The sequence below is a fragment of the Cyprinodon tularosa genome, unplaced genomic scaffold, assembly GCF_016077235.1.
Source record: "Cyprinodon tularosa strain WSP-4 unplaced genomic scaffold, ASM1607723v1 ctg660, whole genome shotgun sequence".
NCBI lineage: Eukaryota > Metazoa > Chordata > Actinopteri > Cyprinodontiformes > Cyprinodontidae > Cyprinodon > Cyprinodon tularosa.
In genome coordinates, this window is record NW_024039408.1 from 269,567 (window position 1) to 297,196 (window position 27,630).

The window sequence follows — 27,630 nt, forward strand, 5'->3', positions numbered from 1 at the left end:
GCATGCCCTCTACGATCTCCAAGGAACTCAGAGCGGAGCGGACGGGGGCCACAGTGGAGGCTGTAGGCGTTGCTTTGTGCAGCCGGTCTGGAGCGCAGCGGAGCGGAGCGCTGACGGAGTATATGGGATTTCGGGGTTAGCAGGACATGTTGGTCGTGTTGCTGTTAGCATAAACAAATCGTGTTGCACAATGCTTGCACACTGTTGCACTTTTATCCACAGCTTTCTTTCCGCCGTCATCGTAGGTCACTCTAAATGCAAAGCGGTCCCATACAGCAGACCTATAAAGTGCTGCTGGCGCGTCTTCCAGCTCCTGTTCTTTCCCACTCGCCATACCCACACAATTCTCCACAACAGCTGATTTTTTTCCCTGCTACACCCGGCTACGCTGCTTCGCTTCTTCTTCTTGTTTACTACTGGTGGTTGGCTTTGGTCGCAGTACCGCCACCTTCTGCTCTGGAGTGTAATAGCTTCACCTATGAGAAAATGGAGCAGCGCATGAACCGAACGCAACACACGCGAACCGAACCGAGACAGTCGAACCGAACGGTTCGGACGGTTTTCATAAACCGTCCCATCCCTACTATATATATATATATATATATATATATATATATATATATATATATATATATATATATGCCCCAAATTGAGAGAAATACTTAGAAAGTTCAGCGTATGGCAGCGTTTTAGGAGATTCTGGGACGTCAGGAATACACTGGCTAAATTGGTAAGGTGTGACAGTGGCTCTCTCCAGATCCAGTGTTAGACAGAATGCAAAAAAAAAAAAAAGAAACCCAATGAGTTACTACAAAATGTATGTTCCCTATAGGAACATTTTTACATAATAAACTGCATTGAATTTCACAGCCAGTGACATCTTTAATCATTAATGTAAAAAGCTTTTATCCTTTAAAGACCAAACATGATGTGTTGGATTTGTCAGCATGGCTGCACCAAGTCTGTGTTCCTTGAAGAAGCAGGTGGTTGATAAGACCTGCAGGCATCGTGCACGGACTCAGAGCCAGCTGTGGAACCCTACCTCTCTCCCTGCATGGCTTTCATTCCTTGAATGTAAACCTACTTTGTCAGTGTGTCCTGGACACCTTCCTGCTGTAGCCTGGAAACAAGCTTAGTTCTGTCAGGATAAGAAAAACAAAAGAGAAAATAAAGTAAAAACCGGCAAACTGTTCTGTCCTTCTATTGAACCCGCTTCAACGTCCTCACTGGGTTTTTCTCTTCTGTTTTTTTTTTTTTATATGTTTGCTTTTATTTATCCTACATTTCCAATAAATATTTGGTCAGACACGAGGAATACGTTCAAAGAACGCACCTGATGCATCCAATAACAAACTTACATAACCGCAGCCAAACACATCTTCAAGTGCTCTCAGATGAAAAGCTCTCCGTCTACAGAAAAGACTTAAGTTAGAGAGGAATTAGGTTTATTTTCTGGCTCATGGATTAAAGCTGCATCATGAATATTAACAGGAGGATTTATCCCCTTTTCCTCCAGCAGTGTGATCGCACCACTCTGTCAAAGTCGTCAAAACATGAGCTGGGCTAAAAACTTCTTGAGAGTGAAAATCATTTACAAAGAAAACAAAAAGGTATTTATAGAGTAAATAATCAGATGTAATTATTGGTCTTTTCAGGCAACTGGGTCAGATATTAACTGAGGTAAGGGCATATTGTGATAAAAATATTTAATATTAAAGTAACTAGATATATAAATAGATCAGTATTAGGTATATATAACATGTTTTCTTTAAATAGGGAGCCATTAGAACTCCTCAACCCCTTTGAACGGCGGCTGCAAGTTTTAAAGTTTTGCTACAAACTAGTAAAGTCAGGTTTTCAGAAGTCTGGCACACAGAAAAATAGAGAGAAAAAGGGAAGATGACACCAAAGGCTTGAAGGATTTTAGGAGCAAATATTAAAAATAAATGGATAAAAAACTACCTGGGCTCTAGGAATCCCCAGGAAATATTGAATGGTCTGGCAATGCCGTCTATAGAGCTTCAGTTTGCCAAGAAATTAGACTTTAAAGAAGTTCACCGTTTGGCATTTAGAGACCAAATCAACCACATTTATTAAGTGAAGTTATCCAAGATTGTTTGGAGGACAAATATTTCTATATATTCCAGGTTTTAGACAGAAATAATTGGCAAAGGAGAATGAAGTAGGCAGTTAAAAGAGGCTAAAAGACGGTGGTGTGTCTTTTAGCCTCAGAGAAGCTGACACCTGGCTTAAAAAAATGGCTACAACAAACATGAACCAACAGCTGTTGGGGTTTTTTTCCAGCAGGAGTTAAATGGTGGATCCTGGTTGACTTGGTAAAGACCGAAAACAGTTGACTGGATAAGTTCACGGACTTGCTGAGTGAGTTATTGTTAATCCTAGAGTTTAGTTCAACGAGGTAGAAAGAGCAAATCCCACAGCTGAACCTCTGGGACTCCTACACAAAGAGGCCAGACATCACCTACGTTAAAGCAATGGCTCAGCAGGAGAGCCAGCAGGTCTGGCCAAGATTTACATTATACCTCCAGTTTAAAAACAAACCATACAAGTTTAAGGATCAAAATGTTGAGATCTTGGACAGAGAGGACGGACGGCTCAAAAGAGGGGTAAAGGAAGCCATCTTTCTTTAAATAAAAAAAAGCTAATCACTGAACAGTTTCAGCTTCCAAACATATGAAATTTATTCCTGGAACTCACTTTAAAGAAATTATCCAATCAGCCTCACCATCGTTAAGATGGCCGAACACAAAACCCGCCCAAAACTACAAACCCCAACAGCCACGTTAAACGATGGGTGGGTCTGTGATTGGCATCCCACTGTTAATGTGCTTAGGAGTGAATTTTTTTTCAGTTACTGTTGAAAACAAAGAATGATTTTTTTTGTAAATTGCTTTCCAGAAATGAAAAAAAAATTACATCCAAAAAAATAAAAAAATAAAAAATGTTCATAATAAAATATAAAAGGTTTTGAGTTCAACTGCGTTTTATTCAAGATATTGTTTTACACGATTTCTTTCTCATATTTAAATACATTTAACTTTTTATTTTTTCCTTTTCGGATCGTCTTTCACAGATTACATTGTTGTCAAATTGCAAGATTATATTCATCTTCTCTTCACTTCGAGCCCAAATACAGAAGCTCGCTCTTAACCCAAACTAATTGATAAATTGTTACTCATATTGTTGTTGAACAAAAGAAATGCTCCAAATGAAAGCCAGCTCCCAGGAGTAAACACAATGTATTCTGTAAAACACAATTTGGAACAAATACATTTTTGAAACTCAATCTGAAAAAAACTGAAATTTAAAAAAACAAGAATTTGAGAAAAAAAAAAGAAAAAAAAGAACAAATCTGAAAAAAATTGAAAAAAAAATGAATCTAAGAAATAAGCTAAGTTACTATAAGAAGTTTTTTAGCAAAGTTGTAGTTCTGATTTGCACGTTTTTCAAAGTTAAAAAATGTTATCCATACATCTTTAGATGTCTCCCTCCAGATTCTATTTAATTAATCCAGTTATCGCTGCCACCTTAACCCATACCTGCTTCTCTATAATATATCCTGAACTTGAAGATTGATTTGATTTTTATTGGTTTGTCCTTAATATCGTTATTCATCCATTTTTGTATTTATTATCAGAGCCAAATAAAACTCAGATATAACATTTTAAATGCCTTACAATCCGTTTGCTTAGACCTTGTAGATTTAGCTAAAACCAGATCATCAGTGATGAGGCAGACATATTCAGGAGTCAAACTATTAAAAAGACAGGGCATCATTAAAAACAAACAATAAAAAAGGCAATAAGACCTACTGTAAAATAAAAAAAAATCTATCATTCAGCATTTGGATAATGATGGACAACAAGGTTTCCAATCCAACATCTCTGTTAGATCGATGGAACATCCCTCAGAGGATCAATAAAGATGGCTGCAGGTCTTCCAGTAAACATCGCCTTTACTGTTGGTCAGCAGCTGCAACGTACCATAGCTAACAGAGGAGCAATAAAAGGTGAAACTGTTCAAGGTTATACGGCTGGTGCATTAAGTGTGTGTTAGTGTCACACATTCACTACGGTAGCATCCAACCAATAAAAGCTGCAAACCCAGAGGAGACGGCCAGATTAATGCAGCCGGACTCCTCTTCATCCATCACTCACAGAACGAGTCCCACAGCCTGAGCGGAGCTGCGCCTCATAGAGACGCTCAGATTCCTGCTGACAGAGACGCTCAAACCGTCACCTTGGCCTCCAAAGGTCACCGCAGACTGGATGTAACACTGTACGGTACATTTATACTCATTTCTATAGCTGACCTCCAGAGAGGGGAAACAATACCTGAGGAATGATGGACGGCTCTGCTATAAAAATGACCAGAGGCTCTATGAGATTCTATTTACACTGGGAGTCTACACTCACCGGCCACTTTATTAGGTACCCCATGCTAGTAACGGGTTGGACCCCCTTTTGCCTTCAGAACTGCCTCAATTCTTGGTGGCATAGATTCAACAAGGTGCTGGAAGCATTCCTCAGGGAGTTTGGTCCATATTGACATGATGGCATCACACAGTTGCCGCAGATTTGTCGGCTGCACATCCATGATGCGAATCTCCCGTTCCACCACATCCCAAAGATGCTCTATTGGATTGAGATCTGGTGACTGTGGAGGCCATTTGAGTACAGTGAACTCATTGTCATGTTCAAGAAACCAGTCTGAGATGATTCCAGCTTTATGACATGGCGCATTATCCTGCTGAAAGTAGCCATCAGAAGTTGGGTACATTGTGGTCATAAAGGGATGGACATGGTCAGCAACAATACTCAGGTAGGCTGTGGCGTTGCAACGATGCTCAATTGGTACCAAGGGGCCCAAAGAGTGCCAAGAAAATATTCCCCACACCATGACACCACCACCACCAGCCTGAACTGTTGATACAAGGCAGGATGGATCCCTGCTTTCATGTTGTAGACGCCAAATTCTGACCCTACCATCCGAATGTCGCAGCAGAAATCGAGACTCATCAGACCAGGCAACGTTTTTCCAATCTTCTATTGTCCAATTTCGATGAGCTTGTGCAAATTGTAGCCTCAGTTTCCTGTTCTTAGCTGAAAGGAGTGGCACCCGGTGTGGTCTTCTGCTGCTGTAGCCCATCTGCCTCAAAGTTCGACGTACTGTGCGTTCAGAGATGCTCTTCTGCCCACCTTGGTTGTAACGGGTGGTTATTTGAGTCACTGTTGCCCTTCTATCAGCTCCAACCAGTCTGGCCATTCTCCTCTGACCTCTGGCATCAACAAGGCATTTCCGCCCACAGAACTGCCGCTCACTGGATGTTTTTTCTTTTTCGGACCATTCTCTGTAAACCCTAGAGATGGTTGTGCGTGAAAATCCCAGTAGATCAGCAGTTTCTGAAATACTCAGACCAGCGCTTCTGGCACCAACAATCATGCCACGTTCAAAGTCACTCAAATCACCTTTCTTCCCCATACTGATGCTCGGCTTGAACTGCAGGAGATTGTCTTGACCATGTCTACATGCCTAAATGCACTGAGTTGCTGTCATGTGATTGGCTGCTTAGAAATTAAGTGTTAACGAGCAGTTGGACATGTGTACCTAATAAAGTGGCCGGTGAGGATATTTGATGGCTGACGTTCTGACCGATCGAATGCAAGATTACTGATGATGTCATCTATTAAAATGTTTCTAGGGGTATATTAAGACATTTACTTAATGTTATTATTCTCTTGGCAAAATTCTACATTCATAAATGTAAGTTTGCACATTCCAAAATATATTTTATTGCTTTTAACAATGAGGTCAAGCAATATGTTAACACCATTAAGTATTATTTTAATCAAAAGGCAACAAAAACTGTAAATGTGTGTAAACAATTTAATATCTTTTTGTAAATTTGTACTTTCCCTGGCAAAATGTGATGATTTTTGTTTTTTGTTTTATGTTCATGTATTCATGTAAAAAATAAATAAATAAAAATATTAGACATTTACAAACATGGAGACCAGGATCTACAACCTGCGGCTTTTTAAACCCTCTACAATGGAGTTTAAATATGATTTTAATAACTAACTGATGTAGTTTAATAACAAATGTCAGTCTTGAAAGCTTTATTGGTTTTTATAAAGAATATTTAAAGTGGATTTTCACAACAGAATTAGATTAAAAGCACAAGAAATATGTTTTTAAAGCTATTTTCTTTTCATTAGCTTGGAAATTATGTGTTTATTATTATTATTTATTATTATTTTCACATCAAATAACCTATAGAAGAAAATTGATGTTCCATCTTTATAAATCGTTTTATTTTTTTCTTAATTTTGGTAAAAACAAAAAAAAGCTGTTAGTTGTTTAAAATGGCAACAAAAACAATAGTTTGTGTTGTATTAAAAATTATATAAGAAGGCACAGTACTAGTCTTCCATTTTCAGAGTTAGTCACCTGTCTTTCTGTATCTCTATTTCTTTCATTGATCAAAGGATGAATCGACCTCGGTGAGTTTTTAATGTAAAAAAGTCTTTGCTTCATCCTACTTCAAAACCAAATTCAGTCTGGTTTATGCAATATTGCAAAGAAGCTCAGATTTTCCAACTAATGTGTAGTTCTGCAGTGTCCATCTGTACTGTTAGCATCCCTCGATATGCTTCCTTTGGACCTTTAAACATTTAGCTGCCTGAACATGAAAGAAAGCAGGAAATCACCTGATGCAGCTGCAACATTCGTGTCTTAATGTTGGCAGTGGGCTTTAGGCTGCCCTGCGAGGCTTTAAACCTGGGTTTAACCGGAGACTAAGCCATTCTCAAGCACATATCAAGGAGCTCATTTTGAGCCTGGATCCAGATTTATTGTTGATTCTGTTCATGGTGGAGAATCCTGCTTCACAGCAGCAGGTTGAGCCAAACATCCTCTAAATGTGCAGGGTCATCTTTGAGCACGCCATTTCACTTTTCTTTCACCAGTTCACCGCAGTTCTTCCAGCAGTCCACACTTTCTCTGCTCTCTTTTTCTCATGGTCTTCTCCTTCTTTCCCATCGCCCGGCTTGCCACAGGTTTGCCTGCTGTGTCTAAAAGTAGCAGCAGCAGCAACCCAGACTGACAGCTCATTGGCTCATTTGGATCACGTGCAGCCTGGAGCCGGACGCTCCCCAGGGCTTTACCGTATTAACAGGAGAAGAGGCGCAAATGAAGTTAGACACTGTCGTCGGATAACATGCAGTAATTTATAAATGTTTTAAAATATTGTTGGATCTGGATTATCTGAACTTTTAACAGAATTTAAACTCTAACAAACTGTTATTTTCCTTATTTCAGGAGATTTAAAACATTCTTGACCTAATTAGAAAACAGCATCAAAACAAGCTCTCTTTTTCTTTTTTTTCCAGTGATTTATTGTCATTACACTGTCTAAAGTACAGAGCAACCGCACTGAACCCGTCCCCTTGTGGGGTTAAGGGTCTTTTGCTCAAGGACCCAGAGACGTTGTCTTATTTTCCAGCCTTATATTAATATATATAAAAACCTGAAGCTACTTTCCAAACAATTAGGAAAATTCTGTCTTGGAAAACTACTCAGAGATTTATCTTATTTTAACAGAAACCAAACATGTGCTTAAAAAGCCAGGTTACATCACCATTTTAGTCATCAGAAGTGACTCATAGATGTTCACCTTTCTGCTCTTATAAAACCCGAGGCTACATTCAAAGTATTAAAACCCTCTTTTTTCCTTTTCTACAAAAACAAATGAGTTAAAAACATCAGGTTAGGTGGGAAGAGCCCCCTGGCTTATACTCAACCAATGCTGATGTATTTGGGAAGCAGACAAACACTAATGCTAATAGAAACGGTTTTCCTCTGATTTATTAATCCCACTTAAATGAGAAAACTCTCACTATCCTTATTCTGAGCTTACAGCCCAGAGACTCAGCATTCAGGTTTACTACAGAGCAGAAAGATCAAAGAATATATGTGGAAAATAGGTGTCAGGAACAAAAAGAGGTTTAGTAGAGTTCAGTTAGAAGACACAGAAACCAAAAGCCAAAGAAGTGTGAGTTATACGTCCATTTATTAGCAGGAGGTGCAGGCTGACAACAGAGACGTCTCCAAAAAGGAGCAGTTTGACAGAACAGAGCATAGAAACTCTGGAATTAGACTTTTAAAGCACAAAAACAAACTTCTACCCCCTTCAAACTGGATAAGGATCCCGCTCTGGCATAAAAAGGAGTTTATTGTAGCATTGAAAAAGTCTTTAGACTGAATGAGGAAACTAATTAATCAACGAGCCGCGAAGGTTTCTGGACAAATTTAGAAACTTCTGTAGGAAGATAGAGGCGGTTCATTATGGAAAAGCACAGGAATCGTAGGTGGATCCTAGGAAAAGCTTAGTGATAGGACTAACTTACATGGGGTCTATGCATGTTGGGGTATGGAGTGAACTTTTTCCCATTATTATTGCAATTAAAAAAACACTCTTTGTACATAAAAAAAATTGCAATTCAGAAATTAAAATTTGACTAGTTTGTGCATAAAAAAAGTTTTTGTGTTTAGTTTTCTTAGAATTTTCAAAGAAATTTCTATTTTTTCAGTTTTTATTTTTGCAATCTTTAAAAAAAAATTTGATGTCCAACTTTTTTCATATTTTCTTTTTTTGTCAGATTTGTTATAAAACACATTCTTTTCAAACTGCAAAGACATTTTAATTGGTTCTGAATGGACGTTAGCAACAACATTTATATTGTTTGGAATGCAAATCTTTCAATATCTAAGAAAGCCACAAAAAAAAAAAAAAAGTGAAAATATGAAATCAATTAAAATACGGTTTTAAAAAATGAGAATACAGCAAAATAACTTTCAAAACCTTTTTTGATAAAAAAAAAGAAAGGGTGTGGTTAGCTTGCAAGAATGATGGAACAAATTTCACTCCATATTAATGTAGCTTGCTGATCCAAAAATATTAGACCAGGCCCTATGAACCTTTAAGATTTTCACTTCTTTGCATGGCTGAATATGATGGAGGCGCTGAAACCTCATATATAGATACGGGAGAAATTAGCTGACAAAGTAACAGAAATATCCTCGTGCAAAAGTGAAATAGTGATAATCTGGTGAGCAGTTGGACTGGATTTGTCCAATTCGGTGGAATAGAAAGCGGTTTGATCTGAGAATGAGCTGTAGATATAGATAACCTACTGGGAAGTACTGGGAGAGTTCCAGTATCATCACTGGTTTATTAAATAGTTTCAAACCAGTTATTTTCTGATTGATAACTTTGATCTTGGTGATTTTATTAGGGACTTTATCCAGTGTAAAGGAGGCATTACAGAGCAAAGATAGAAAAGCATTAATAGCCGACAGAAAAACAAAGCTTTTTAGTTTGTGTCTCAACGTGACGTCTCATTTTTCCCGGCATTTAGTTCCTGATGGTTTATAAACGAAGTAATCAGAGAGGAGCTACACTGACTGCTAATAGCTAATCTGGGGTCGCATTGATTCGCTACATGTAGCATTAGCGTAGCGTCCACATTTCTGGATTTCCAGCCCAGATCTAACTTACTTACGCAGAACAAAACTTAAATTTGACCATTTTACTCTGGGTAGAGATAAATAAAAAAATAAAGCATAATAAGCATAACATATATAATAATTTCTTTAGCATAAGGATTAAGTCAGCATGTGAAGCGTATTGTTAGGTCTTGTTCCATCCATGGACTTTTCTATAATCATCACAAACTTAAGTCTACAAGCAAACCAAAAAGTGATTTTATAATTTTGGTTTTCCTCAAATAATTCTCAACATCTCATCTTGTGTTGCTCTTTTCAATATTTCTCATCTCCGTGTCTTATTGGACACCCCAAACTGTTCTTTAAAAGCCACATGTTCAGCTTGCTTTATGGTGGTTTGCATATTCTATACTGCTTTTATCTTTTTTTCTGTTCAATCAAGCATTTAAAAATTAAGCAGTGCCTTGAAGAAGTACAGTCTATTTTCTCTCCTTGGAGTTCAATGCCTTGACGGCTATGAGGACTTTGGTACGGGGGGGCTTTAAGCCTGAAATTAAAACTACTTTTTCAAGAGTATGCGTACATCTAGAGTTTATTCAATGAGAAACGTAACAGTAAAATGCAGGAGGAGCTACAAAAATAACAAAATCCGAGCAAAGCATTGTATTATCCCTTTATGCAGACGACAACCAAAAGTTTTAATAGGAAAAAGAAAAGCATATGTGTTTAAAATCACAGCTTTACCCTTTAAGTTAAACAGTTAATCTTAGAGTATATTGGGACTCCCCCCGCACTGACACAGCGCCCCCTGTAGGGGGAGCCGCTGCAAGTGAATTCCTTTGACCATTAAATGTTTGAGGCTAACAAAGTTGCTTCCATTCTAAAAAAGAGATTAAAACCTTTTGAAACCTGAAAAGCTGCTTCCTTTGGGTTGAAGCCAGTATAAAAAATGGACGCATCACTCTTAGGTGAAACTGAGGAGGAGACAGAAGAAAACAAACAGTCCTTAGGTGAGCGAGCGGGCCGTCATGTTGGAGTCTGAGTCTGTCGGTGGCGAGGTGTTGACAGACTGGCCTTGCAGCGCCGGCGTCTTTCTGTGATGGGTATCAGACAGAGAGGGACTGCTGCATGGTGTCTGGCGGTGCCTCGGAGACGGAGCGGGAGAGGAGGTGAACTTATGAACTCGTTTGCTGCTGCGGAGAGGAAACTTTCTGCCACATTAGGCTTTAAATCTCATGAAAATGAACCAACTTAATGTTTTGTTTGTTTTATTTTAGCTCGGACTCAAATGATGAGAGAGAAATGGGCAGGAGAACAAAAACATTTGAACGGATCAGGTGATTATTTGTCATGATGTGAATATCATCCGTCCAGATCTAAGGCGTTCCAAAGGGAGCTGTATTTGGTGGAACATAGAGACCAGCACCCTCATCCTCAGACCGCCTCCGTTCAGCAGGATGAAGGAAGCGCTGATCAGACAGCTAGTGTGTGAGGACGAGTGTGCGCGCGTGTGCGTTCTGCACGAGAGGAGAGGAGGGGAGGTGCAGAGAAGCAGAAGCGGAGCCGACAGGCAGTCATCGGGCTGATGAAGAAGAGCTTTAGTCCTCTGAAGCATGGTGTGGAGAGGAACAAAAAGATAATGTTGGAGGGGAGGGGGGCGTGTGAGGTGGAGGAAATGAAATGGAAGCAGTTTGGAGGATAAAATTATGATGTGGAAGGAAGAAATCAAGTGTAAGCCCAAAAAAAAAGAACAATGAGGAGGAGTAAAGAGGAAGACAGCAGGTTAGTAGCAGAATCAAACTGCGACTCTTGTCTAACAAATGTCCAATTAAAACAGCTTATTTCATGTGCAAAAACAGAACAAATATTTACTTTACATGTTTATGCAAAAGCTGTGCAGAACAACCATGCAGGAAAAGGTCAATGCATGCATAGATAGATGCATCTAGATCTGCTCTGTCAGGTTCCGGTGTGCGTTCTCCATTCTGTGACCCAGTTCCTACTTTTAATGCTGGCTCTCTCTCTCTGGGGGACGGATACAGTTACATGATGAATGGATCCGGTTCACCAGGACCAGGCCAGATGTTCCCGTCTAGCAGAGGAGACTCCACAAAGGCAAACCAAACAGAGCATCGGCTTTAAGCATGCAGGGAAACAACAGAAGCCACGCGAACATGCCGGCAACTTAAAACTGAGCTGCAGAGATGCTCACTCCTCTCTTCACTGCAGCATCCATCATGAGTTCAGTTACCAGGTCTAGACATTTTGTAAAAGAAACTCAGGGTTTAGGAGGAACAGCAGCCCAATGGCCGCCTCTACAGTTTGGATTTTTGCCGATGTTCTGTCAGAACAGCATACGCTGTCAGATCGGCATACATTGTTCTAATACGTATGCACGCAACAGATAATTTTAGCAGGAAACAGGCGGGCGTTAGCACAATGTTCTGCAGGTTCCTATATACCTATACAACTCTGTTTAGTCCAGTATAACGATTTGACATTACTTTTTTGTGTGACATAAAAATTATTGGGGGAAAACAAAAATTTGTTTTAAAGATGAAACCATCGCCCGATCTCCCGAGGCAAGTAGTTTTTATTGTTGGCATAGTACAAATTTTGCAAAAAACAAAATTAATTATCACTCAAAATTACTTTAAAATCACTGACATTCGATGAGAACGACCAAGAAGCGTTGCCGGCACCATTGTTGTTGTTTTGTACACATTCTCGCGTGATTTGAAAAAGCCGCGTGATTTTAATTGATATATATACAAAAAGGAATATTAGGAACTATATTTACCAAACATTATTCTGGGCAAGTAGAAATTGTTTTTGGGCAAATGAAATGTGAAAGCCACTTGCCCTTTGGGCATCAACCCCTGATGAAGAAAAAAGAAAAAAAGAAAATGAATCACAAAGGGACAAAGAGGGAGTTTACTTCTAGTCTAGAATAATGATTTGACTTCAGTTTTGTGTCAGGGGGTCACAAGACATGAAAGTTATTAATTTCTGTTTATTGAAAGTGCTTGATTCACATATGTATCTGTGTTCCCCATTAGAGAGCAGGGAGCAGACTCTCTGAGGCAGCTGATGTAGTCGGGTCGGGTCAGGGCAGCTAGGCTCCTGCAGAGAACCTTTGCTTCTTGGATACGGTGGAGAAAGATCCCACCGTTTGGTCGCAAAACTATCAGCTCTGTGTTTGCTTTGCTCTCCATGTCTGTGTCGCTGCAAACTGCCTGAGCTTTAAGTACATAATTATCCCTGTTAGGTTAGCGCTAGCTCACTGCTACACACAGCTTTAACAGCTCTGAAATTTATGTGAGGTATCATATGTCAATAAACCCACGGCCGTTTCTTAATTGACAAGAATGCGAGTACAGACTTGTGTCTTCACCAAGTATGTTCTTGAGAAGAACACAGCAAAGTGTGGACTCTGGGAGCACGCAGCATAAATCGGGGTCAATTGAATTAGAACCGTACTCATGACGTCACCACAAGCTCTGCTCGTTTGCAGCTGCATTTCACCTCTAGTCTCTAGATAATAATAAATTCTTACTTTTTTCATTTAGTGGGGTAATAATAATTAACAAAGTCAGAAAAACACAAATCAAATTAACATGCTGCCAAATCTCCATCAGAGCCAGCGGCCCTTCATGCCAGAGAGAGCGCTGCTACAGATGGGCTAACATTAGCGCTGGCTGCGGTTTGCCAAGGAGGCCCGCCGGTTGCAGCGATCCTCTCAACATCGGAACTTTTTTTTTTTTTTTTTATGACGCACTAAAAATCAGTAAATGGGCCTCATAGTGTTTAAAAGTACAATGTTCTACTTTAATAGAAAAACGGCAACAGAAAACAGAACTTCTAACTTAAAACTGAGCTCTGTGAGCGCTAATCTGGAAGCTGCTGCTGCAGTGCATGCTGGGACAGCTGCCAACCTGGAGAACGGACAGGTCTGCTCTGATGCATGCTGGGTAAAGAGGGAGGGGCCAGAACAAGAGTCGACGGCTTTGTCCGTTCTCGATCATCCTGATCTTTTGAATTGAAACAGTAATAGGACTGAAGCTGATGACGTTTCACGAGGACATCAGAACGTAAAAGTACACATATTTAGAAACGTCCATGTCTGGAAAAACTTCAGGTTTTGACATAAAGCTTTCCACACTTTCAACCTTAGCAGACACCAGAGCTGCCCACTGTCAGCAGAGCTACATCAGCAGCAATATCCCAATGCTGACAAACTGTGGGAGGAATTTTAAAGCAAACCATCCATCTTTACAACCTAAAGAAAAACTACAATTGAAACAGTCTACTATAGATCCGGTATTTCACCTGTAAAAAGCATAAATAAGAACAATCCACACCCAGCAGATCAGAGTAGAAGGGAAGATGAATGGAGCTAAAGGCTGAGAAAAACCCTGTTAGAGGTCTGAGAGACATGAATGGAGACTCAGCTTTCAGCAGGACGCCATCCCTAAAAAACAGGCTGCAAATGTAATGGTTTTTCAACAGTCGAGGAAAAAGTCCAGACCTATAAATCTCCACAGAGAGTTCAGTAGTTTCTTCATACAAGCCTTCTAGGCTAGAATGCAAATCCAATAAAGAGTCTTTGGACGAGCAAATCGCCTTTAAAGGAAAATTCCGGTTTTTAACACTTTTAGCCCCTTTTCTGTAGTGTCCAGGATGAAATCGAATGATCGACACCAAAATTTTGACAATTGGTCCTGTCTCTGCTATTTGGCTCATGCAGAATCCCCCCCTGGCTGCTTCAGAATGGCTTCCATTGTGCATGTCCGATAATGTCCTTAAAACAACCTTAAACGTTCTTTTTTTTAAATATGCTACTCACCGGGTCGTCAGCGCTGTTCAATGACGTTCACAAAAAAGTTTCGTGAAGAAAAACCGTTCCTGTCTTGTTTTATTTATCGAATCTGAAGCGTTGCACACTCCACCACTAGTTGGCGACAATGTCTCTATACTTTGGGATTGTATATGAATATGTCCTCCTCAAGAATCCACCTTTCGTATTCCATTTTCAGAGTTTTTTAAAGTGTTTAACAGAGACGTTAGCACCTCGACGTCGGAGTACACAGAGTGAAGCAGAAACACTTGGGCCTTGCGAAAAGACTACAACTAAGCGTAAACAGGCCCCATTTCCGTTTCCGGTGGCGGAGGGATATTGACTATTCCAACAGAACTCAATGGGATTTACAAAATGCTAAATAAAACAAGACAGGAACGGTTTTTCTTCACGAAACTTTTTTTGGAACGTCATTGAACAGCGCTGACGACCCGGTGAGTAGCATATTTTAAAAAAAGAACGTTTAAGGTTGTTTTAAGGACATTATCGGACATGCACTATGGAAGCCATTCTGAAGCAGCCAGGGGTGGATTCTGCATGAGCCAAATAGCAGAGACAGGACCAATCGTCAAAATTTTGGTGTCGATCATTCGATTTCATCCTGGACACTACAGAAAAGGGTCTAAAAGTGTTAAAAACCGGAATTTTCCTTTAAGGTTGGTACTAATTACTGTTGGTCAAACAATATGAAAGTCTAGATGTTTTGGGCTTTAATGTAAAAAAGCATGTGCAACTCAATGACAGTGAGTTTACCACGCATGCCTGGTTGTTTCAACGGCGTATGTACAGCTCTGTAAGGCGTTTTATAGCCAAACGAAATAGATGGAGACATGTTGAAGTTTTCCTTGAACCTCTAGACCAGGGGTCACCAACCTTTTTAAGGCTGAGGGCTACTTCATGGCTACCGAGTCATAGGAAGGGCTACCAATACTGACCTATGAACTGGAGGGATCAGTGTTCATCTACAGTAAATCTCATCCATAAAAACTCATTTTTATTCTTATTTTATTCTTTTATTCATTTCTAATTTTCTTTTTAATATTGTCATTTTGAAACCACTGAAATATGATTTAATAGTTAACATGATGAAATAATACATAAATGATTAAAAAGAAGAGCAACAGAATAAAAAATAAAAAACTTAACCCACTGAGTGCGTTCTTCTGTTTTCAGCCCCCCATGTGGTCCTTGAGGGGCCCTTGGTGACCCCTGCTCTAGATCCTAATGGTTCTCTGATCTGTGAGTCTCTGTGAGTGAAGCTGTTTCAAAGTCTCATTGATTACCAAAGTTGGGGTCGTGACCCCACCTGAGGTTCCTTCTTTAACCAGTAAGGATTCTCAAGATCCACTACAGAAATTAAACCAAGCAAACAGAACCAACGACTTTGGTTGCTGATGCTGTTTGTAACAAACTATTAGGCCGATAGTTAATTGATATTGTAGAAATATTTGCTTCTAAACCAATATTTTTGGTCATAAGTTAACTCTGGTACCATTTTGTGGGTAAGAAAGTTTGAATTAGAGTTCAGTCTGGCTAAAAATATATAATTAGGGATGTAAATTATTGATTAAAGAATGAATCCAAAGTTGATCTTTTCAAGCTACTGCTAAGCAGCCATTTTGTCTCGCATTAAGAGAATATTTCTAACATGAAAGAAAAAAATGTTTTTTCGAATGTACTAAACTGAAAAAATAGTACATCATTATGTTTTTAATAATTTATTGTTGAGAGTGTTAAAATTCTGACTGAATAAATAATTCCTTTCATATTTCTTTACATATTAATGCTCTTACCGTAAATCCTCTAATATATTCCGGGGCCTTAATTTCACTCCGTTACATCTTGGTCCAGGCCATTATTGGAAGGAGGCCAGAATTAGAGGCAGGCCTTTATTTCCATTTTATTAATTTATTGAAAAAGTAGAGTTACCATAACAATATGCAGAACATTATTCAGACATCTTCCAGCAGCTGCAATTTTATTTATGCACGGAAATACAAAAAAAAAAGACACAGAATGGAATCTTGGCCAAACTGACTTGCGAAATAAAGTTTTTTAAAAACATTATTTGAAACTGTTCTGCCATCACAGCGAAACTGTATTTGAGGCAGGCTAAAAGGAAATAGGCTACCAGTATCGTATATTTCAAGGGAAATTCAGAACAATGAAGGCCAACGAAATTCTGTCATTTTAACGCTGCCTGGTTACTGCCATTACACCGGTAATCATGTGTCTTTCAGATCGGAACGATTGCGTAAGGCCACTACGATCTCTGTGTAAGGATGGGACTTCCCATGCTAATGGCTTGCATTCGTTAGCAAACACTGCCCCCCTGTGGTACTTGTATGTTACTATCACAGGTTGTTGAGGACTGCCCAGGAACATCATTGTTTCTAATTATAGCCCCAGCCTGTATACGAGTCCAGCCATTATTTACCTCCGCCGACAGCCAGACAGACAATTATTAGAGACCCGGCCACTAATGGAATACAGGCCAATATTAGAGGATTTACGGTATTTATGAGATCTAACAAGAAGGGAACCTATTAGGTGACAGAATAAAAAGTATAAAAAAATAAATAAATTTGAAATTATAATAAACAGACAGGGTATATCGCTCTAATATAGTGGCAGACTTTTTACTACTGTTCAATGACCTGGATGCTACGTTTGATAAAGCTCTCTAGCTTTATTTTGATCCAGCAATCAGCTGGGAGAGATGGTGCGCCGTTAGCTGAGCTTTTAAACAGGTGGCTCTGGTTTCTCTTATAGGAATGGTAAAACTTTTCTCATAAAGCCATTAACTCAAACCGTTTCCCGTCTACCATGCTAACTGCTAGCATGCCAACTGCTAGTACGTCTACTTCTATCCTGTTCGAAACGTTTAGCATAATGTCCTCCACTTTTCTAGCATCACATCCTGACCAATTGATCTCAGCAGATTTATTCATTCATTGAGGTTTGAACTGAAGGATTTTATCAACAATCAGAATCACAGAAAGTTAATTCTGCATCAATCTCGTCATCAAATCAAACCGGATCCCTGATTCATTCAATGTTCTCCTTAATCATGCCTCCACTCTGCCATTACTTCTACTACAAATACCAGTGAGCATCTGTTAAAGAATGCACCTCAGTGCCCCCTAGTGGACAACATGTAAACCATTAATCAATAATTAATCATTAGTAGATGATTTGTTTATATCCCTCACTTAGACCGCTGAAAATGTTACGATTAATGATCTTGAGGTTGAAAATCATTGATAAATAAACAAAACAAAAATGAAAAAAAAATATAAATAATAACATATAGGCCAAACTAAATCAAAATTAAATATAAAATATCCACCTGCGCCAATTGGGAATGTTTCAACCGTTTTCTTTGCCTTTAAATAAGATCAGGGGTTCCCATAGACACAGTCTGAACCCCCCTAAATTAATGTTCCATGTAACCTTTATTTATCTAAATTATGTAAATATTAAATATACCAAAATATACACTTAAATGACCCATTAAATACATAAAAAAACAATAATCTAAAACATGTATATAATTATGTCCTGTTATATGAATATTTTAATTTAAAGTAATTTAATATATATTTATTTTGATGAGTTATTTTGAGGTCTGTTTCATTTCTGGCTGAACTGTTTGATGGAGGTGGATGTTCCCAAACGGAGGAAGGAATCAGAGACACGTTTAAAGGAAGGATGCTGGAAAACGCTGAGAGCAGCTCACACTCTGAACAGAAACTCAATAAAAAAACAAAAACAACTTTTTACACACAAAAAAAAAAAACACGCAGAACCAAAAGACAAGAAGGAAATAAAGACTAAAAAAAAAGGCCAGAGATGGAAAAGCTTTAGCCAAGTGACCGACAGCAGATGGAATTGTGGGAATTGTTGTTTTTTTAGTTTTTTTCTTACCAGGCTTTTGCGCCCCATGAGCCTCCTGCTCTCCGTTCTCCAGAGCGGCCACAGCGTCTGCACATACAGCCACAGACACACACAGACGGTTCATTACTGTCCATCTGACTCCTAATGGCTCCGTCCTCCAACACTGTTTGCTCAGTTTGAGGATTTTCACTGTTGTTGGGATGTTTGTGTGGTTTGGACTAAATGTGCCCGGCAGAGCAAAGCTAATAGGAAGTGGTGTTCAATCACTGCGATTTGTTCATTCACCATCTAAGAACCTGACTCCAAAAGCAAACATAAACTTTTCTCAATCTAATATTAGTATTTAGCTCATTAAAGGTTTTAAAAATCAAATTTTTCATTAATCACAGAGACGGCAGCTGATTTAAACTCCCAGGTCACCTCAGAGTTCCTGTGCAGGACTCTGACTTCACTCCTGCTGACAGGAGGACAATAACTGGCGGACGGCCTCGCCCCGTGTCAGCATGTCTGCTCCGCGGCTGATCGCTGGCGACGCCGCCCACGGCCCGTCCTGCAGCCGGCTGTCACGGTCTGCTGTCTGAGCAAAGCGTCTGGGAAACCAGAACGGGCCCTGAGAGCCCAGTCATCCACGGTTAGCTGTCACTTCCTGTTATCCGCCCGTTCCCTCACCGGCTACTTTGCTCCGCGTTCGCATGAATCCTGCATCTCTGTTTCCGACACATCCAGGCTCAGCCTTTGCTGCTGTGCAGCAAATTAAGCAGCACAGCGTCTTAACGCACCAAATAAGGCGACATTCTGGCTCTGATCAGATGATGAGCATCAATCCGAGGCAGAAAACTAAACTACAGGGAGAAGAATAAGGATTCAGTGCTTTCTACTGCTGCAAAAGTGAAAGCAACTACAGGCTATATCTGTTTACAATTCCACTTCAAACTGGAGCTAAACCAGAGACAGCTTTCATTGAAATCAACTAAGAGATTTGGAAATGTGGAATAAAACACAAAAAACTCAAATTCAAAGGTTGTTTTTTATTGCAGAAACCAACAAGTGCTCCTTTTTTATAATTAAAGGCACTGCAGAAAATTTTTATCTTAATAAGTCAATTAAAAATAAGTGCATTTTTTCTTGTATTGAGGAGGTAAGTGAGACACTTTGCCAATGGAACAAGACAATTGACATTTAAAATCAGAAAAAAACAATTGCATTTTCTTATTTCAAGTGAATTTTATCTAATTATCTTATTTTAAGTGTAAAAATACTCATTCCATTGGCAAATCCTCTTACATACCTTCTCAAATTAAGGGTAAATACACTTAATTTAAGAAATCTTTACTTATTTCTAGATTGTTTTTGCAGTGGGTATAGTGGAGGATGTTCTTTTTCTGGGTGCATTATCTAAATCAGTGGTCCTTCTAATTGTCAATCATTCTGCAGGCATCTTTATGTCCTACACGTACAAGCTTCTATGAACGATGTAAACAGCAACTATTAAACAGCCCATTTCTCCTCATGCACGCTCTAATAGGCATTCCCTTTGGGAGCAGGTACAGGGTTGAGCATGTGCTTTTTTTTTGTGCAGAGGGTGGGTCTTTAAAAACAAAATCGTATAATGGAGGATTTTTCGCACATTTTTTTAATCTATTTTTTGAGTTTTTACAGCACTAGTGAATTTTTTTTTTTTTGGGACAGTATGAGAGATGGGGAGAGACATGCGGCAAAGGAAAACATGTCGGATTCGAACCCAGGTCGCCCGCATCGAGGACTAAAGGCCGTTTATACTCAGAAACCAGTTAGTCTGCATGTGAGTCGCAGTGTACGTTACATACGTTTCTCAGCCTTGCAGGTGAAACAATCTGAGTAAAAGCATTTTTCACTGGATAAATAACATAACTAAATATATAAGACAAGAGAAATCTAAAATTTCTGACCACAACTTCATGTGTGAAAAGACATTTTGATCCCCTTAAGCCCAGAGGGTCTTAGGAGTAAATTCCACCTGAAATTATACATGTGAACTAAAGCAAGAAAAACTCCCAAACTAGAAATTGGAAATACGATTGTTTGTATTTTTCTGAATTTTTTTAAATGTCACCAGGTCTGATTTATAGGTGATAAAACAAATAAAAAATTAAAAATATTTAGCCTGACAACATTTTTTTTTTCCTAAATAAACACTGCGAAACACCATGAAAGCCCATTTGAAACTCTGGATGAGCCTCAGACTTTATAGATCCACATCTTAACTATACGTCAAGCAAATTTGGACTAAAGTCCAGTGCTGGACATTTGGCTAAATTTTATTTTACATTTTTATTCTAAAATGTATTTTAATTGAAACATTTATCCTATTCTATTTTTTATGTGTTTTTGTATTTTAGCCTTCAGCTTTTATCTTATGTTCCTTAACTGTGATTCCTGTACAGCACTTTGGTCAACCCACGTTGTTTTAAATGTGCTTTATAAATAAAGTTTGAGTTGAGTTTGAGTACGCAAATCAACAATATTTGCGTAAAGCTCACTGCGAAATACTGCTGCAGGAGGATAACCAGCGCTTTAGGCCTCCATAGATGTGTTGTGTGCGCTAACCACTGAAGCGTTCCCTCTATTATAAATTTAAGTTTAGTTCCTCTATAAAGTCAGTTTTGGTGCATTAATAAGATCAGGCGCTGCAGCATTAAATTAGAAAATCATCAGAAGATTTTTTTTGTCGGTTTTTAAAGAGAAACGTCTGACCTTTAAATATTCGAATTTCAATATCTGAAATTTAAAATTGTAACATTTTCAACGGCCGATTGTTTTTAGATCTACATTTCCAAACTTAACATTTTTCCTTGTTTGTATTTTCCAAGTTTAGATTTTAAAGTTAGAATTTTCAATCTTTAAATTTTGAACATTTATATTTTCAGTGTTCATTTTGTTATTTAAATTTTCAATGGTTGATTTGTTAACATTTCAATTTTCAGACTGAATGTTTACGTTCAAATTTCCCATGTCTGTATTTTCCAAGTTTAAAATTTCAGTTAATGAAGTTGTACGATTAAAATTTTCCACATTAGAACTGTTTTCAACTAAATTTTTAATGTCTCAAATATTTTGTTTAAACATTTGTTTAAAGTACCTGCAGAAATCCTCTTCCTCTCAGGCGTTCTTGTAATTTCTTCTCCCTCTCAAATTCAGTCCTCTTGTGAAATAAGGGCCCACATATTTGGACAAGTATTTTTAGTGTCTATTTTTATCTAAATTCCTTTTTTTTTGTGAATTAAAACAGAAAATGAAACTCAAAAAGGTTTTAAATGTTGCTTAATCCTTTTTGAATCAGAAAAAGTGAAATGTTCTTTACTTTAATTTCTATATTTCTATTCTAAAGCCAGAGTGCTACGACCATTTTGCTTTTGTTTTAGAAAAATTAAACGACTTAAAGTAAAACTGATCCTTTTCACCATCCTATTTTTCAATGTATCATTTAAAAAGTCAAACCTTTTTCTCGCCGTCAAACTGTCACTAATTTAGCTCCATACATCCCCAGATTCTGCAGGACCTTGGAATAAAACCTTGGCTGCAGAGAATCCGCAGCGATGAGCTGATGCTCCAAACCGTATCTGCGAGCGAACGCTGACCCGATGGCTGAATGACACCCCCGCTTATCCAACATGGCAGCCGCTGTCTCACAGTGTGGAACGCTACGAGTCATTTAGGAGCAGCTGCAGCTCCTGTTACCAGGCAGGCTCTGCTTCATCAGTGGCTCTCAAAGATCTGTTTCTGGGTGAAGGTTATTTGGTTTTATTTAATAAGAGAAGAATCATTCTTTATGTTGTTTCACAGAAATGAAAGTGAAACAGACGGACGCCTCTAATGTTCAGCCTCTGTGTTCGTATCAGCAGCCATTTCCAGGCCTCCTCACCTGCCCGGGTGTCATCGTTGTCCAGCAGGGGGATGTAGTCCGTCTTCCCCACCGTCTCCTTCACCTGATCGTCGAACGTCTCGGCCTCCAGCTGGGCCATAAAGTCTCTCTCCACCTTGCCCTCTGGGCCGGGCTGCGCAGGGCTGTCCGTCAGCGCGTCGCTCAGACTCAGGTCCAACTCTGCCATGGCTGGAGAGGAACAGAAACGGGTCAGAAAGTCAGCCAAACAACCAGGATTAGATTAATCTGATTATATCTGGCTGTTTGAGGTAAACAGAAGTCCAGAACTCAACGGATCGAACCCACAAACAAAGTCAGGCTGGAAAACTGAAGAATAAAAAATAAGTAAATAAATAAAACCAAACAATGGGTCCGATCTGATCGGAAACTAACTTTAATAATACTTTCCTCCACAAGGGGGCAGCTGTTAACATGAAACACTGGAACAACAACATTCAGATCATCATCATCATCATCATCCTGATAGCTGCATCAGCACAATATTAATGACACTTTGGCTCAGAGAATAAATTGTAATTAATTGATTAATGTAAATATTTTGATCAATCTGGTAAAGATTGTTACCTAAAGCAACAGAACAGACTCTAAAACGTGCTGTTTGCAGAAAGAATAACCTGCCTATAGCAGTAATTTAGACCAAACTATGGAAATATATAAACATTTGACATTTAAAATAAAAAATCTTAATAGTTTACTTTTTCTCTACATTTTTTTGACATTTGTGTTTCACTTAAAAAATACAAATTAAAGACTATAAATGTTTTCATTTAGAAAAGCTAATGTACTTAAAGTATCTCTTCTTAGATAAATAGAAATAAATAATATAAAAGATTATCTAATATCTACAGAGATCGAAAGTTGCTGTCCTAAATTACTTAGAAGAATTTTCGGATTTTTTTTATCTTGATAATTCATTAAAAATACTTCATAAATAAACTGATAACAAACATGGCTTTAGAAATGGCAACTAGGGATGAAATTACGTTTTCATATCAAATCCAATTGATATTTTTTTTCCTTCCTTAAAATGTATTAAAAAACAATGAAAAATTGCATAAATTACTATAAAAAATGACCTTTTATTACGGATGCACGATATTGGGATTTTGGCCGATATCCGATATGCCGATATTTTAAAACTCATGTAGCCGATAACCGATATCGATACCGATGTTAAAGCTGGACAAAAATAAGTAGTCATTGAAAATAGCAGTTTTGTTATCCATTTCTGACACTTTGAAAAATAATATACTCAAATATATTTTCATATGCTGATATCAAATTGATTTTTTAAAACGCGGTATCGATCTATTTTACTTTCAAAATCTGGTGAAATTTCATCGTTCTGTTACAAACTCTCGTGATATTTTGCAAATTCTTGTGAGATTTTGTTAGTAAAATAGATCGATACCGCGTCAATATATCAACATATAAAAATATGGCAACATTTCGTGAATTTTCTGGGTTATTTCGTAGCATAACGATGACATATAGCAATATTTCATTAGTAAAAGAGATTGATATGGTGTTTTTAAATGGCAATATATCAGCATATGAAGATATTGGGATATTTTAATGTATCAATATTTTTTCCCTCGTCTTTAGAAGTTTTTAAGTCTGTAAAAAAGAAGTTTTTGAGGAAGAAGAAGAAGTAGTATTTTTTTTTTTTTTTTTAGACTTTAGAAACTCAGAAGCTGATCAAAGATCGGGTTAAATATCGGTGGGGTGGCCGATGTCCGATATTCAGTTTTAAGGCCGATACCGATAGGGGGCCGATTATATCCTGCATCCCTACCTTTTATTTCAATCATCCAAACTACAAACAATAAATCAAAGTGTGTGAATCTGCCAGTCATCTACTCTAGTCGTTATCAGGACAAAAAGTGATGAACTGATGTTGCTCTGAGCTGAGGAAGACCAAGGAGTTCATTAGTGGAATTAAAAAACACAAATTTTGCCAAAAAATTAATTAATCAAATAAATCAACCGCCCAGACCTGATGGCGGCACACCGTTATAAACCAGGGGTCCAAACTGGCTAGATCATTCCTGGCTGCAGAATTAACAATTAACAGCTTTAATTTAATGTGTAATTTACCTCATTAGAGCTTTAAAGATCTCACTTTTATGTTAATTCTGCTTTTTAAATTCTTTGTTTTAAAGAAGTGGATCTAGTAGAATAGAAGCTCATGGATAGCATCTATGTTTAAAAGGCTGCAAATATATTTAAAAAAAAATCCAAGTTCTAATAATAAGTATTTGCTGCCCTCTGCTGGATTTGTTGGCTTACTACAGAAAAACAGGCTGAGAAACAAACAAATATATATAGTTTGTTAATAGAATTTGGTGAGTGTTTTATTGTTTTTTGAGATTCAAAAAACTAGAGTAAGCCTTTAATGTCATAAATAAATCATATTAAATGTTACCTAAGCCAAAGTGTTTACTTTGTGAACAATAGGAAGAAACTATGAATAAACCCACCCAAACAGAACCCACCCAAACAGAGCCATGGCTGCTGGAAATAACTGCATGTAGAGTTCAGGGTGTGTCGGCTGCCTCCACCACAAAGCCATGCTGGTCAGAGAGAAAAAAAAAATAAAAAAATGCCTCCGCTTCCACATTTAGCCCCACCTCGTCTCCATGTGTACTACGGCACCAAATGTGTGCCAGCTGCACAGTTTTCCTGTGTGCGAAAAGAAACAGGCTGCAAGCGAAGGGCTGATGTCTCTGCTGCGTTCAGCTGCTTTTATTTGCCCTGTGGTTTCCTACATGACCGCAGGAGGAGAGCTTTTCATTAGACACGGCTCTAAGAGGACTCTATCCCAGGACTAGTGCTGCTTTCTGTTCCCTTTGTTTGACTCCAGCTGGACACTGTAGGTAGGAGTCAAACTCAGGTGTCCATGTTCCAATCCCCTGCTGCTAACAGCTTTAGCGTGGCTACATAGCTATGATCTGAAGTCAATATATAAAGGAAACCACCAAGGTTTCTGCTCAGTAGGTTGGTGTGTGTGTGTGTACCTGTCAAGCCATCAGAGTGAGGACCACATTTCAGATTTCACCATGGCTGTGTCCCAATGTCCACCCTTATCACTATATATGGCACTATATGCTGATTACACCATTTTAAACCAGTGTCTGAATGTAGTGGATGAAAAAGTAGCGGACTGGAAATTTCCCAAAATGCACCTTGAAAAGTAGTGATCATCTATGATCACTTGACGAGCAGATACCACGAGGAAAATAACTATTTGAAGGACCAGTTGTAGTAAAGTGAGGACATTTGCTGGTCCTCACCAGCTATCTTGCAGTCAGTCTGGTTTATATGGAAGAAAAACAGTCTCATTGGAATCTGTCTTTTTTTTAAACACCGAATTTTAAACACTGAATTTTTTTAACAACAAATTTTCTTCCAAGGATCTTGGTTTGATCCGGAAGAAGCGGCCGGCGGCAAACTTTTTTTCTTCTCCATTTCGGCCAGAGGCAACATGGCGGCGGCAAACAGACAGGGGTGCTGTACTAGCTGTGATGGGCTCAGTTGTTTCACCCAGTCTGATAAGAGGAAAAACTGATAGCTTTCTGTTAGTAGCTAACTGACGTTTTGTAATTCTATCTGTTTAACAAAAAATAATTCCTCATTCAGCCGGGAACAGTGCTGAGCGCAGCCATTGTGTCACGTGACCAAATGAGCTAATTTCATTGGCTAGAAGCTGCTCGACTCTATCGAGTGTAGATTGCTTTGGCTTGAGTTCACCAAAAGGTCCCTTTGCGGCTGGATCTTCTGCAGCTGAATTTTTGCAGCTGAATTTTTTTGCAGCTGAATTTTTTTTGCAGCTGAATTTTTTTTGCAGCTGAATTTTTTTTGCAGCTGAATTTTTTTTGCAGCTGAATTTTTTTTGCAGCTGAATTTTTTTTGCAGCTGAATTTTTTTTGCAGCTGAATTTTCTGCAGTTGATTTTTTTTGCATTTGAATTTTTTTGCATCTGAATCTTCTGCAGCTGAATTTTCTGCAGCTGAATTTTTTTGCATCTGAATTTTTGCATCTGAATTTTTTTGCAGCTGAAATTTCTGCAGCTGAATTTTTTTGCATCTGAATTTTTTTGCATCTGAATTTTCTGCAGCTGAATTTTTTTCTGGTGAACTTTTTACCAAATAAAATTGGGTTTAAGGAATTCAATGTCTAAAAAAACTCTGTGTTTAAAATTAGGCGTTAAAAAAAAGATTCCAATGAGACTGTTTTTCTTCCATAGGTTTAGGGTTAAGGTGTCATCTGGGTTAGGGTGAGGTGTGCACTGGTAATGGTTAGGTTCAGGGCTAAAGGCTGATTTATACTCAGAAACCAGGTCGCCTGTGTGTGTCACAATGAACACAAATGTTCCCCCTTCCAAACTCTGCTGCACCTCTCCACAATAATAGGTGACTGCAGACAGGAGGCCTCTGATTGGTCAAATTAATTAAGTTGATATAAAAAAAGTTAAGTGAAAAAATATGTAAAAGGTAAAGAGTTAATAAACCTAGTTAACAATTGTGTTGAGGTTTATAATCCAAAAAATGTAAGTGCCAGTATCAGCATTAACGGCTCTAAGATTATGTTGGACCAAAAAAAGTGTTTCTTTCACTCTCTGAATGTTTTTCATGAATTTCTTATAAAAGTACTTTTGTTATTTTTCTTAATATATTCAGGCAAGTTGGTGTTTCTTACTACATTGACATTAATTTTTGCCTTAAAATATCCATATTTTTTTATGTTATAAAGGTACAAGGTAAAGGTCTTGTGTTCCTCTATGACTACACATTAGGTTTTGAACATAAAAAGTTAACAAAACAAAGAGAAAATGAAATATTTTAATTAAAATTGTAGCTTTGAACAGGGATGTGGTATAAATAACTCTTATGCACTGTTTTTTCTTAAAATAAGTGTATTTGTTCTTGGATTGAGAAGGTAAGGGAGACATTTTGCCAATGGAACAGGACAATTTACCTTTAAAATAAGAAAACACAATTGAATTGTCTTATTTCAAGTGCATTTTATCAAATTATCGTATTTTAACTCTCACTGCTGCGGGAGGAGAACCGGCCCTTCAGGTGTCATTGGGTTAGGGTGGGGTACGCACTGGTAAGGGTTAGATTGAAAATTTGAATGTGAAAAAAATTTATTTGAAAATGTAAAAAAAAAAAAAAAATCCTGAAACTGAAAAAGGAATTTGAAACTAAAAAGAATAAAAAATTGAAAAAAATTGATTTGAATCTGAAAATATAAAATTTAAAAACTGCAACAAATAAAGAAAAACTGTAATTAAAACACTAAAATTAATTTAGATTAAATTTTTAATTATTTTATGTTTGCTTTTTTAGTTTCTCACATAATAAAAGGTATAAATTTGACATTAAAAATCAACTTCTGTTTTTTCTGTTTCAACTTTTATCTT

The 27,630-nt window shown here is 38.1% G+C and overlaps 1 protein-coding gene across 8 annotated transcripts in view; it reads right to left on the reverse strand.

The window, feature by feature from the left end:
• Positions 1-27,630, reverse strand: part of LOC119799535 (microtubule-associated protein 4-like) — a 153,030-nt gene that overhangs the window by 76,510 nt on the left and 48,890 nt on the right. For 7 of the 8 annotated variants that reach the window (XM_038309474.1, XM_038309480.1, XM_038309481.1 and 4 more), the window contains exons 2-3: positions 22,185-22,373; positions 18,314-18,370 (exon numbers count right to left, since the gene is read on the reverse strand). In XM_038309474.1, coding sequence (XP_038165402.1) covers positions 18,314-18,370; positions 22,185-22,371 — 244 coding nt within the window. In that variant the 5' untranslated portion in view covers positions 22,372-22,373. The remainder of the gene's footprint in view (positions 1-18,313; positions 18,371-22,184; positions 22,374-27,630) is intronic. The other variant, XM_038309476.1, reaches the window with a different exon arrangement.